The following is a 14,175-nucleotide window of genomic DNA, read 5'->3' on the forward strand; positions in this document are numbered from 1 at the left end:
TGTAAAATATCAATATTCTACATTTCTACTTACGTGTTACATGTGAACTTATTTGAGTTTAGTTGCTGCATTAGAAGATGTATTTTATATGGGACTATGGAACATAAGAGGATGAATAGGCATCAATAGGTTTGCGAGAGTGCAAAAATCGACTTGCGCCAAAGTTGCTTATGTGATGTTTGAATAAAACAATTGGGATTTGGGTATTAATTCGGTCTTTGCAGATCCAAATAACATCCCTAACAAAATAAATCATGCCACACATATCAACAAATATTTGTGCGCGTGTGTGTGTGCGACTTACTTTGCTTCTGCAAAAATCATAATGCAATGCATTTCTTTTGATACATTTAATTTATTCTCTCACTCCGCTAATCCCAACATAATACATACAGTAGGCCTCACTTTGGCGCAATGCCTCCTGTTCATCCAAGCTAAACACATACAACACAAAAATGATACCAAATGATTTGGGATAAAACACTCATAAGATGTATAATAATTTACTGTTCATAGATGATTTTTAAAATAATTAGCAATTTTCTAGGTGTAAACTTTTTTATGACTCGCACGGTATACACACAGTCACACACACACAGACACAAACAAAAAAGGGGGGAAAAATTGATGACACATGTTCAATCTGGTCCATCAGAATAAGGCCTTGTTTTATTGCATCTTCATTCATACAATAATAGTACACCCAACAAACAATATGTACAAACTTATTTATTTACAAACAAAAGACATGAAAAACAAGAGACCTAACATGCAAAACATTCACGAAACATGAACCTTCTTCACAGGCAAACCCTGCAATTAAAAATAACTTGATACAAAATATAGGGCATTGTTATTACATGTAAACATATATATAGTCCCATTCTGTTTTCCTACATATATTCTGTTGTTTTACAATCGGTTTATAAAATCTTAGTTCGCCATGTGACTAAATTTTAAGAGTTCGCCTGTGGTAGAAAACAATGACCCATTAACACACTCTAAAATAACAAGAAAATTTGATTGTGAACATAATGCATACTATCATAGGTACATGTAGATGACTAAAGTACGACCCAGATCATAAAGTAAATAAACTTGATGTCATATGCACACTTTATTATCCCAAAATAAACACACTTTTGGAATGTTCTCAGAAATATGACAAAAGCAATGATAATACTGCAGTTACTCACAGTTACATTTTGCACACAAATAACAACCTTCATAAGAATTATCCACCAATATCAAGTTAACATTCATACCTTACCAAGTATTGTAATTGTTTAATATGTCCCAGTTTATGTTTCCTGATAATGTGATGCATAAAAGCTTACATCTAAATGTATTGAACAAAGGCCCTAATTCAACCAGTCCACCTTTCGTTCTTGAGTTACGAAAAACTAAAAAAACATCAAATTTATGGGGGATATGAATAATTCAGTCAACTGTTGTTGGTACATTGTACAATCCCCTGTTACACACAAAAGTTACAAACTTACATGAACATCTATAGAATCACTAAAAAACAAAGCGATCCATCAATACAAGTTATTCTCAAATCAAGGGCTGAATCATCTTTGCATAAACAATAATTTGTGGAGGAGGTGGGATTTCGCTAATATTTCATAAAAATCATAGAAAATAAGATGACAAGCAGTTACAGTATACTCAAATATGGTCTAACACCAATCTATGTGGTTGAAAATACCATCTTAATATATTCAGCGACAATGTTGCATAGCATTTGATTTTGATCCAAGTTTGAAGGTATGATCATACTCGTACTAACATGTGTTCATATTCTAATAATGACAACCCACACAACCTCAAGTTTTTTTTAATGCAACAAAATATATTCTTAAAGACTCAACCATTTCAGTATTATAGTAAACATACAAATTATGAAAAAGCAAAGACACAAATATATATATTTGTCATTTATTCAAAAAAAGTAATTTCTTGGGATTGGAAAATAAAAACATTTGTATTGATCACTTTTTAAGTGTAAACAGTGTACTTATTAAAAATGTCTTCATTAAAAGTTGGCATATGCCTTGAAAACATCAACCCACATCAACATGATTTCTATTTGATAGACAGCACCTTTTCTGATAGCCTTTAACAAAATATTGAGTAATTCAGTTGCATAAAACTCTATGATGGTACACTGATCAGACATTGTGTTAAACATTAATGCCATTGAAAAGCCTTTTAAATCAAAAGCAACTAAGACACAATCTGATTCTGTATCGTATAGAGCTTAGGTGAATATTTTAGTCACAAAGTAAACAAAAATCTTCAGTTCGCAGTATTTCACTCAAAATTACGAATTGTCTTATCTAACAAAGTCTAATACAAATCTTCAGTTCACAGTATTTTACTCAAAATTACAAAATGTCTTATCTAACAAAGTCTAATACATGAATGCACAAAATGTTGCTGTAGCAAGTATGGAAAGACAGGGATATCCAATTTGACTTACATGATTATAGTATCAAGTACTCAGGGAGGGGGACATTAATATTGGGGACTGGCGCCTTCCTGGGGACTATAAGCTGTACTCCAGAGTTTGGTGGGCGATTTCCCCGCCCTTCTTTGTCGTACTGAATCAGATCTGTATGGGCTCTGCTGGTACTCTGTGAAACCTGTACAAAAATAAAATAACAAAACGGCTGATGTTAAACATGATCACTGGATGTATTTACATGTTCCCGTGGTTGTACAACACATGCTACGGCGACAATTGCGCCAATGCCAATATCCTATACTAACTGAATTCCTAACCTCAGCCTTGGACTACACCCTATAACTAACCCCAGCACTAAGCCCTAAACCTAAACCCCTAGCTCTAATCCTACACACATATCTTTGACGGAATAAAGGCCGGACCAACTGTTGCCAGAGAAAATGTTGGAGCTCCCATTAGTGGATGTATCATCAAGAAGGAAGGTGATTGTCGGATCATTTAAAAAATAATTTCACCATTAGGTTTATTTGTGATAGAAACCTGGTAGATCCACTGACAAGGGATAATCATTTACGTTCGAACTGCTCTATGTAAAACACATTATACTATAGATGGGAGTGTGGACACGTACATGTGCTTATATAATGATACACATTACCTGTCAACTAAATAGAGACCTTTTGAAGACCTGATAAGGAGTTTATTGGAAAGCCATGATTAATATGCAATGTGGCAGAAGATACTTGATGAATATACATGAAAACAAGAATGTAAATGTATCATGAGCATCTGAACCATATATTATGCACATTTGGTCTACCGGTATCTATGAATTCTCTCCGTTTCTTCTCTATCCCAATTATAAGCAAAGGTTTGGTCAACAAGCAGATCGTACAAGGAAATTGATCAGTTTATACATGTACTTGCAAAAATCTAAAAATTAAGACTTGCACATGGTTCATTTATCACTTCTTAAAATTTGATTTGTTAATTTGTGTCTGGTTAACCCGAGATGAAAAGTGTTCAAATCTTACTTCCTCTTTCCTTCTAATTTCATAGTTGCTTTTTTAGCAGCATAAATTTCTATTGCCACAATTCCTATTCACAGGACTTTTTTTACTAGCATTTTTGTTCCTGGCAATTTACTATGAGGGCATCAAATAAAGCATTTGCTAACAACTACATTGCATCACAGTTAGTAAAATAGTATAAGTCCAAATCATCACATAGCAAGATTTTGCTTGGAAAAGTGAGTAAAATGACTTGCAGTTAGAAGGTACAGACAAGGGAATGGGTAAAATGCTCAATACAGGTCTGGTATTTGAATACAGAGTAATTGATACCCTGGGACCCAATGGCGCAAACAAATATTATCATCATATTTACATTAATCTCTTTGATAGCTGAAATATGATTGACACCATCTTTATAGGAAAAAAAAAAGTCATTGACGCCATGGTATTAATATTTGAATATTGATAAATATAAAGCCATAGAAAATGAGGCATACAATATAAAACACGAGAGTAAGGTTATGAACATGATTGAGTACATCAATTCCCACAATACATGTACAGCCTTTTTTCAATCATTAATGCAAGTATCTCTTTCGGCCAGTTAAGTATAATCACATACGTGTCAACAAAATGAAGCATACTGTTAATAGGGAGAAGAGGGTTAATAAACAAACAAACAAACACAGATTTTGTGAAAATGTTTGACATTGCAATCAATGGATGCTTCATATTTTGATAAATGACAAATATGCTGTGGTAATAGCTCATGTAAACTGCACAACATGATTTCTCTGAAGAAAACTCCAAACAACACACAAGAACAACAACAAAACCATGTAAAATCCACAGAGATGTAAAGCCACCTACAGTCATCATGCAAGGTTGAAAAAAACATGAATAGACAAGTAATCAATCCATATCCACATACAGTGGAACCTCAGTATAAAGAGCTCCGATATAACAAGGTATCTGTTATAACATAGTGATTTTGCTGGTCCAAGCTCTTTATATTCTCATGTTTTTTTTTTACCCCGATATACCAAGATTCCTGATACAAGAAAATTTACTTGATCCCCTTTTGTAATTATGGTGCAGTGATTTTGTGATTATTGTTATCAAAATGAATGTAAAAATTATTTGATTAATAAAAGTTTTGAAACATTTTTTTTTTAATATATTTTTTTTAACTTGGTCCCAAAGGACCTTGTTATAACAAGTTTCCATTGTAGTACTTGTGTGAAATGAATCTCCTTTTGTTAATTACTTTTGCTCATACACCCCCCCCCCCCCCCCCCCCCCCCTCACCTCTGCCACCTTTCTTTTCCTCAAACCACTTTTATATGATCAAACATTTTATTTTTTCTGTTTTTAATTCTGTTGCCCGGAAGAGGGACTGAAAATCTATCACTGAGAAGTGACTGAATTCTCATCCAAAGCAACAATATGACCTGTTGAATATACATATGTATTAAGTGTCTATATTTCACCATACATTCAGCATTTTGACATATTTATATCAATATAATAATTAGTGAAGTGAATTTGTAAAGATTATTGAATTATTTTTAGACAGAAAAGCTGCAGCGGAGGTTATTCAATGCTCATTCTAATCAAATCTGCAGCCCTGGAGGGCCTACTTGCATTCCCCTGCTTTACACTTTTATTTTAATTGCATTACAATAAATAGCTGCAGAGAAGAAGGGAAAGTGAGAGAAGTACCTTGATATGTAAGTCTACCAAGAATATTGAAAAATGAAGGAGTACTTTCTATGCTGAGCCATATAACACTAATTTTCATACATACACTATTTGTAATCTATTTTATGAATACAAATTTCACCAAATGGATGCCGTTTTTTAAAACTTTTCTACAATTTCAGGAATTACATCAACCAGAGTATACAGCAGTTTGTATGAGATGACTTTGGAAATGTGGATAAACAAGGGTAAACTTGCATGCAGATTTTTTTTTTTTAAATAGGAATCTAATATGCAGAAAAAAGGGATGCATGAACAAAAGTTGCAAACTTTGATGGACCTTCATGTGAATTATTCTGTGAAGACCCCCACTGTGTCGGTGAAGGCTTGGATCTATCCGTTGGGTGACTTCCCTGAGTTTTTCGGGGCAAATATGGATTAGTATACTCTGAAGATAGAAAAAGATGAGGAGAGAGACATGAGAAAAGAAAATAACGTGTATGAGGGTCAACTGCCTAGAGTGATTTGGCACCTGGCAGGCTTAAAGAAAATCATATTCACAGCCAAATGAGTTAGTCCGAAATAATACCTAATAAGTGACAAAAATAACAAATGTATGAGAGAAAAGTTGAAAGGTGAGGCAAAGTATCTTAACCTGGAATCAATAAAGAATTATATCATTCATAATTCTAATTCATCAATGACCCAAAAGAAAACAAATCTTAATAGTCCAGTTTTCATCACACCAGTCAATGAAACAGCAAGATGTTCAATGTGGCAAGTACTTGCTATTATTTTTCTTCTCTCCACACAGAAAACATCATGTACTCGGTTCCCTTTTTGAAGAATTCTAAAGCTTAATGCAACTAACACTTGCTGTTAAGACTTCAAATGACATTTTCAGAGCCTTTACAAATGTTTTGTACAAATGTTTGTCATTGCACAATGATTCTCTCTGAGAGGAATTACAATATTATGTTATGATTCCCTTAAGAGAGGACATATTTCTCTTACCCGGGGACTGTTCAAAGTATGGCGGTGGAGCCGGTGAGCGATGTAATGGGCTATGAAGGAATGCTCCTGATCCAGAGCTTCCTACGTAGTAGCGAGGAGCTAGGAACACATGGTAGCCTGAAGAATGGGAAGGGGGGAAAACAAATTCAATCCAAAGGGTTATGATTGGCAAGATAACAAAAGTAAAATATTAGAATGGTAAATTATTAGATAATTACAGCTCATATCTTATATGGCAACAGGTAATTTACAATACCCCCCCCAAAAAAAAAAAAAAAAAAAAAAAAAAAACACGAAAATTTCCCTTTTTATCATACTCAATGATAACAATTTTTCTGGACACATTTCATTATTTTTCAATTACTTGCATTTATAAATTTCTCAATGACTATCATGTTCACTTTAATTACAATCATAAATATACCTTTAAAAGGTTTAAAACTGAAACATTGCATAGTATAAGTACACAGACTGCTAATAGAATGCATTTTCATTGCATAATTATTTGTGTTTCATATCAATTTTGACCAGATATTGAGTGCCACTACTATTTGATTTGTCTTCACAATATAGACATGATAGCGGTAAGTATGTCTGGTAAATGCAATGAACTTACATATAAGCACCATTCCTGCTACAGCCAGGATGAAGATCAGAAAGAAGAGCCATGTCTGATAGTGCTGTAGAAACAGGTGAAGCACACTAGACCAACCTGTCACAGGGACTTCTTCTGCAGTTCATAAAAAATAACACAAATGTAAATCAATATGTTGAACAGAATGACAGAAAAATGTCTGTTCCAATGGTATCTTCAAATGGAATATGTGTAAAAAAGAAATTAACACTTAAAGTTGAAATCAAATTATAACAAAAAGAAGGAAAATTCAAGACCTCAAAGATTATAGATGCAAAAGACGACATTTTGAGGCCGGAATCATCTACAAGTTGGTCTACAAATTGGTATTTTAATGAATGTATAGTTCTCACCTGACATGGCAATCGTAAGTTTAACAGGAACAAGACTGATCTTGATAGGAACCACAGTACGCTGCCCTGTGACTGTATTGGACAGTTCCACTGTCGTGTGCAAGATAGCGGGTCCATACTGAACGATGGAAGAGTCCACAAGAGCCACAGGGAACTTCTTGAGGGTTCTACCCATGAAGGTTGGCTTGCCCAGTGCGATGATGTCGGTGTCATTGGTAGAGGCCTGCAAAATATATGAATGTACACAGAAATGCTCAATATCAGTTTCATTTTCCTATCATCACCATGTGGTATAAAGGTTTGTGTAATATGAATTAAATATTTACAGAAAATACTAATTGGAAAAAATTATTATATTGGATTTCATGACATAAATATCAATGTATTTCTTTTCCTCCCATCATCTTGCTTAATAAAGACGGCCATCTATGGTAAAAAGAAAAGTAAATCATGAAGCCATTTTCAATTTCAAGAAAAAATATCCTGAGTTCAATTATTTTGCATACAAGTTCATCATTCTTAAAACGACATCACTGCAAGGGTTAATCACAATGCACAGATGACAGATTATTGACCCTTTAGATATACCTGTAAGTTGTCAATGACTGCTGGTATTCCCTCTACCGAGATATCCTCTCTACGGGTGGCTAGCGTCAGGGTGATCCCAGACTGTGGGACGGAGTAGGCTGGGAGGAACTTGAAGGAGAGTGGCTCCGAGATGACCTGACGTTGATTAGGGATGCTGAGCAGACGAGCGGTCAGTGTTAGGGTCGTATCCATGGTGCTGAGGAAGGTCGGGGTGTGTCTCGTCTTCAACTGACTGATGGAGCAGTAATACAGACCTGATGGAGAACAAAAGCAAATGCGAAGTTAAAGGTAATACAAAGTTTTGGTAAGGGGTCATGAATTTGGTTCAAATGAACATATTGGAAGCATATGCGATCCTACAATATGCAGTGATCGTTGTCGCTGTTGAAATCGAGTCTAAAGTCATGAAATTATTAATAACAAACTCTTTATGTTGTATAGCGCCCTCCCAAGGTCAAGATATTAATTAAGCTATAAAACAATGTTTCTTGACTATATCACAAGTACATATTCTGAAATTGTCAGGTTCGCAGCTACCATTGTACGGCCGTATGCACTATTTGAAATTTATAAAAATTTACCGGGAGCACCGGTAAATTTTTATTTTCAATTTTTCTCGAAAACAGAAGTGTTTTAGGGGCTATTTTTTTTAGTGCTTATTATACATCCACAGGGGCATCCAAATATATCAAAATTGTAAAGAATCATTATCCACCCAATTTTCAAAATTTCCCAAAACTTTGTATTACCTTTAATAATATTTATTTTAAAAATCACAATAAAAGCCTTGGTCAGATATGATGACAAGACACAGTAAATCTCTGCTCTTTTAAAGAAATAATGACAAAAATGAAATATCCATCTCATTTCTGTATCAGAGATCATTATATACACATACTGTAAAACCTTTGTTGAGCACAGTTGCCATTCATTTACAAGTTGAAAACAAAAACAACGAAAGATTTGTTTTCCTACTTCATATCTGAATGAGCCTTACAGGTTTCAAAATGCTTGAGGACCTTACCTTAAATTATCACCCATTTCTTAGTTTTAAAAAGAATTTTTGAAAATTGGTATTGCATGTTACAAGAAGATACAAATAGATATCACATATATCTCTATCATAAGCAGCCACTCATGTGCTTTACCTTGGCTTGCATCATAGCCTGCAGAGACTTGGAAGAGCTCAGATGGGGTTACAGGAGAGTTCCTGTCAGCAAACTGGAGGGTGCATTGGAAGGGCGGAGTCACTGTCTCAAAGATCCAAGCATGCTTCTCAAAGGAACAGTTCTCACCTGGTATCAAAATGGGGTAGTAAAGAGGTAGACACTTTAAATAGAATTCTCAACACTACTGAGAACAGAAGCTTGAACAGAAGTTTGATGGCTCATAAATCTTTAAATGCTTGAAAATACATTTAAAAGTTTTGAGTCTTCTGAAGCTACACATCTATAGCTGTTACTATTTGTGTTTTAAGTTTCATATATCTGTATGGCAAAGACACATAAACAAAATTGAACATTTTACAATGTAAGCATTCTTAAAAACAAACAAAAATCGCCTCTGACCTATAATTTCAACAGATATTCAAAATTTGTTTCTATTCTTCAGAAATTTATACTTGATTTGCTACGTTATATCTCACCTTGGATACTAGAAACACCATTCAGCTTGACAGGAATGCGAATGCTGCCCTCTTTGGCCACAGTTGATAGAGTAGTAACATCATTTCCTTCTAGCGTGATTCTAAGAATAGTGCCAACAGATACCTGGTGGAAACAGACATATTTCAACATATTCTTATTGTTTGAATATCACTTGAGGATACAAATCAAATTTTTTCATGCACCCACAAAATTCTCATTCTACAGCTGCAGGTTTAACATCTTCATAATGTAATTGTTTGTTGTTGTTGGAAGTTGACATGGTGCACTCCAATCTGCAGTATAGATTACTTGCAACACTTCTCAGCTTTGATGATTTATGTTATGAATAAATATGCCAGTTTCTTCTTTGATGACAATAGAACTGGCACCTAAATTTCTAAATATCCATTACATTTCAGACACATGTTCATTTTTTCATTAGTTTATGGTGTCAATCTAAATTCTTCCATAATCTCACTCATACAACAAAAATATTTCTTAAACATAGAGGTCAGATCAAAAGCATCATTTACCTGAGCTGTGGTGGCAAGGTTGGGAGTCAGCTGCTGGGTCAAAGTCACAGCACCAGGGGTCAATGCCATGGCAACACCACTTGACCTATGAACTTTAAGAATGCTGCTTTCAGATGAGCTCCAAGACCCACTTTGACCTAATTGAAAAGAATGACAGTAGTAGTTGTTTCTTTTTCTTTTCAATGTAAGATAGTGCAGTCAAGACAGGAACAACATTTTTAATATGGAATTAATTTTGCTAAAAAAAGGGGAAAAATAAGAAAAGAACTAGAGTAACAAAACACTATATAATTATGACAAATTATGACTAATTAATGACTAACATGCATGCACATTGTATGCAATAGATAATACAAGGCTAATGAGAACAAAATTACACCGCACATTCAGACAATAAATAAATAAATCTGGCATAGGTGACCCAAGCTCACAATGTCCAAGTCATAAAGTCATTGATCTGGCATTGCTCCAATGGTTTTTTTAAATAAAAGAGGCTACATATCTTTATGTATAGAATCACACACGGTAATACCTACCCTCTGATGAAAGTAGAGGTGATCTCAGACATATAATATCACCCACAACCAGGCCTTGGTCGGGCTGTACCACACTGCCTACGGGGATGCCAACGTAATCGTCAATCCAGGGACTCTCACTGTCCCATACCTAAACAGAACAATGATTGAAAAGTGATAATTCACTAGATAGCATCGACGACTACTATTGGGTTTTAAGTTACATGTGAGTAAAGCAATTCAAAGTTATAAATACATATACATAACAGCAAGCTTCTCAGGTTCAAATAAAACAAGATACAGTCAAGAGATGGAATCTTAATGAAAGGTTTGTCATTTAAATGAGTATATATATATATGATTTATTGAAATCAAAACATAAAAAACCAAGAGCAAACAGTCTGAAGACTGACAACTGTATCAATTATATTTCAGCAAAATATATGCAAGGCTAAACTAAAATAGATTTTTGATTAAATTTGCCTCTCAGCTATGTTCCCACGAACAACTGAGAGTACACAATTCATCTACATGCTGAATAGCAGTGACTATTTTGGACAGACAGCTGAGCAAAATGTAAGATGAAAAAGAGGAGGAGTGTTTACCTTGAGAATAGTGATTCCAATGTGTGCTGATCTACCAATCAATGTACTATTATCTGGTCCTGACTGCAACTGAAGACGGTCAAATCTGTGAACCAAAGGCAATCATAGTTTAAGTTAATCTCCTTAAAATTGAAAATCACATATTTATATTTAGGCATGTGATTTATTAATTACATACCTCACACCACTATGTTTTTTTTTTATATAATAAACTTCTATGAAGTCCAACCAATATCCTTGAACTACTTGACTACATTATAGAGCATGATACGAAGTAAGGGGAATAAAAATTTAAAAATAAATAAATAAATGAACACTAATCTAACAGGTCCATGAACAGATGGTAAGTTTCTATTCAAGAAGGGATGAAACACATTCATATCTCTATCACACAGAGTGGCACAGTGGATTTCAGTCTAGTGTACAAATGCGGTCATGGTATCTTGACTATTCCTCATCTACAGAAAGCTCATGGGATACTACAAATCACTAGGTTGATCAGTAGGTCTTACCTGTGTAGCCTGTAGTCCAGTTTCACATTGGTGGCATCAAATCTCTCACCAATGTTGTCATAGAAATGAACGACAAAGGAAGGTGACACGCCGATGGGAAACACTTGCAGACTCTTGTCAAATGTGGTAAGACCGGTGGTGGAATGCACAGCTATGTAGGATACAGGCTTGATCTAAACAGGACAAAGAAGACCAAAGTTAAAAAAGATGATATTCTAATAGGATAATAATGATAACAGAAAAAACAGCAGGAACACAGTCTTGACAATGTGTCAGTGGAGTTAACTTTTACAATTGTCCTTAATGCATTTTTTCAGTAATAATCCAAACTTTTAAGCCCCCAAATTCAAAGACTCATATCTATCTCATTCTTATATCAGATGTTTCATGTGCACATGCCCAATAATATCTTTCTTATTTTCCCCTTGATATCAGGATGGTTTACCCCTAATCAGGATGTAACTTGTTATCATCATGCCCACTAAAATCAGAAGTACTGTATTAAATCTATTCTATTTGCTATCATATTAACTTGATTATTGGAAGCAATAGAAATCAAATGAGCATGAGCACTCACCGAGACATGAACAACTGTCGTCTGGTTCACTCCGAAGCTCTCAAATGCGGTGACCTCTACAGACGCTTGACCTCCCTTGGGCCCAGCTCTGACCAAGCCCATCTGGTTCACGCTCAAGAAGTCATCCCAGGAGGTGGTCAAGATGCGATAGGACATCCTGGCTGACCCATCTCTGAAAGGGACAATAAAAGGTTAATTATCATGAGGATTGATAAAGGTGTGCATAAATAAAAGACACATTTCAATTAATTGCCATGTTGAAAAAACATATAAGAAATACTCCAATGACTGTGGGATACGCTCACATATATTCTACTGAATTCCATCCCGTTATCTATTCAGGTCACCTCACTAGCCCATCACACCAAAAACTTTAAATTTGAGTGGATCAATATTATGTATGAGATGGAAAAAAATAGTATTCCAATCCTGGATTTAAAAAAAAATATTGAGCTGAACAAACAATAAACCATGTAATGGCCGTAGCAAGTAATTTCAAATCCAACATTGAATGTATTCATACAGAACAGCAAAACGTTTCATTGTCAGTTCCCACCTGTTGGTTTTGATTGGTGCCTGTGTATTAGGTGTCATTAGAAGTCTGCTGTGACATGGACAGTTAGGCTGCATCAGCTCTAGTCTCTCAAATACCTACATGGAAAATGGAAAGAACATGCAATCATGCCAATGTATTCAGGTAGTGAGCAATGCGGTTTGGTTAAATAGGTCTACAGTCAAACCTGTCTTAGTGGCCACCTCTCTATAAAGACCATCTGTCTAGTGTCTATAGTGACCATATATAATATTTCCCTGGAGAAAGAAATACGTGTTGTAGAATATGTCTAGAAATGCCAACTGTCTACAATGACCATTCTCAGTTTCCCTTGGGTGGCCTAAATAGGTACCGTGAATCTCCGTGTATAAGGCGCACCCCTATTTTTGAGATTTTAAAAAAAAAAAAAAAAAAAAAAAAAAAATTGTTTTCCTTTTGGGTTTGCCTTTTTGCCAACACCAACTGAATCGTCTCTTATTTCAGCCTGCGGTCCCGTTTGGAAACCAAAGCCATGATGCAGGGAATTGGGAAGGACTTTTTATTTATTACGTCTTTACAGTCAAAAAGTAAAAGTAAAAAAGAATAGTTACAATGTTGTTTTTAAAATTAAAGATGACAGAAAAATTTTCCTCCCGAGTCCAAACCGAAATTTAGACAGGCTAGTTTTCTAGTAGTGATTCGATATCCCCGTGTGAGTGAGCTGGAGACACGGGAGAGCTTCGGCCGGCAAAGTGCTTTGTGAAGGGGCATAGTTTATCGAGACTGAAAAAAAAAAAACCAAAAAAACTCTCTTCCCTTCAAATTAGGAACGTAGTTTAACTTTAAATAGTAGATCCTATTCTTTATTTGCATTATGTAATTCATGTTTTTTTCGGAAACCATTTAAAAGTAGCATTTTGAGAACTCAAAATATCCTGTACCTGTGTATTAGGCGCACCCCCGACTTTCGATTTTTCCCCCGACGGAAAAAAAGTGCGCCTTATACACGGAGATTTACGGTCGGCTTTTCTTTATTTATGTCCAATATATCAGTATTTAAAATAAATCGTCTGGGAGTCAGAATTTTATCCTTGAAGATTTGTTTACATCAATTCCCCAAACTGATGGCCCAAGAAGAGGCTAGTGTCCCCTTGGATTTAAAGCCCTCATAAAGTATCTAGTTCTACTCTGGATCAACTGACCTGGATCTGTATTTCATCCATGAGAGTCTGATCCCTGTAGATCTGTCTACGTCCTGGTTGAAGCAGGGATACCTGTAGTCTCAGAGAGGCTTCACCGGGATTCAGGGTTCTCACTCGCATGGCAATGTTGTGCTCTGCTCCACTGTAGATACCATCCTGTACACCAGAAATAATGAAGTTTAATGTCTACAAAATTCTTAGCTATTACAGGTAAATATTAAAGGAAACATCTTTAAAAGATCAAATTTATCCAGAACACACGGTGAACAATACTGTTGGT

The 14,175-nt window shown here is 35.1% G+C and overlaps 1 protein-coding gene across 1 annotated transcript in view; it reads right to left on the reverse strand.

Annotated features, from left to right (window-relative positions):
* Nucleotides 1-637: 637 nt before the first annotated feature.
* Nucleotides 638-14,175, reverse strand: part of LOC577545 (nuclear pore membrane glycoprotein 210) — a 34,483-nt gene continuing 20,945 nt past the window's right edge. Inside the window, exons 29-42 of the mRNA XM_777764.5 lie at nt 13,896-14,051; nt 12,718-12,812; nt 12,162-12,333; nt 11,585-11,757; nt 11,073-11,157; nt 10,489-10,618; nt 9,953-10,089; nt 9,419-9,542; nt 8,922-9,068; nt 7,774-8,027; nt 7,186-7,408; nt 6,815-6,928; nt 6,199-6,315; nt 638-2,648 (exon numbers count right to left, since the gene is read on the reverse strand). Of these exons, the coding sequence (XP_782857.3) occupies nt 2,521-2,648; nt 6,199-6,315; nt 6,815-6,928; nt 7,186-7,408; nt 7,774-8,027; nt 8,922-9,068; nt 9,419-9,542; nt 9,953-10,089; nt 10,489-10,618; nt 11,073-11,157; nt 11,585-11,757; nt 12,162-12,333; nt 12,718-12,812; nt 13,896-14,051 (2,055 nt within the window). The 3' untranslated portion in view covers nt 638-2,520. The remainder of the gene's footprint in view (nt 2,649-6,198; nt 6,316-6,814; nt 6,929-7,185; nt 7,409-7,773; nt 8,028-8,921; nt 9,069-9,418; nt 9,543-9,952; nt 10,090-10,488; nt 10,619-11,072; nt 11,158-11,584; nt 11,758-12,161; nt 12,334-12,717; nt 12,813-13,895; nt 14,052-14,175) is intronic.

The sequence above is a fragment of the Strongylocentrotus purpuratus genome, unplaced genomic scaffold (genome assembly GCF_000002235.5).
Source record: "Strongylocentrotus purpuratus isolate Spur 01 unplaced genomic scaffold, Spur_5.0 spur5_scaffold_5, whole genome shotgun sequence".
Lineage (NCBI taxonomy): Eukaryota > Metazoa > Echinodermata > Echinoidea > Camarodonta > Strongylocentrotidae > Strongylocentrotus > Strongylocentrotus purpuratus.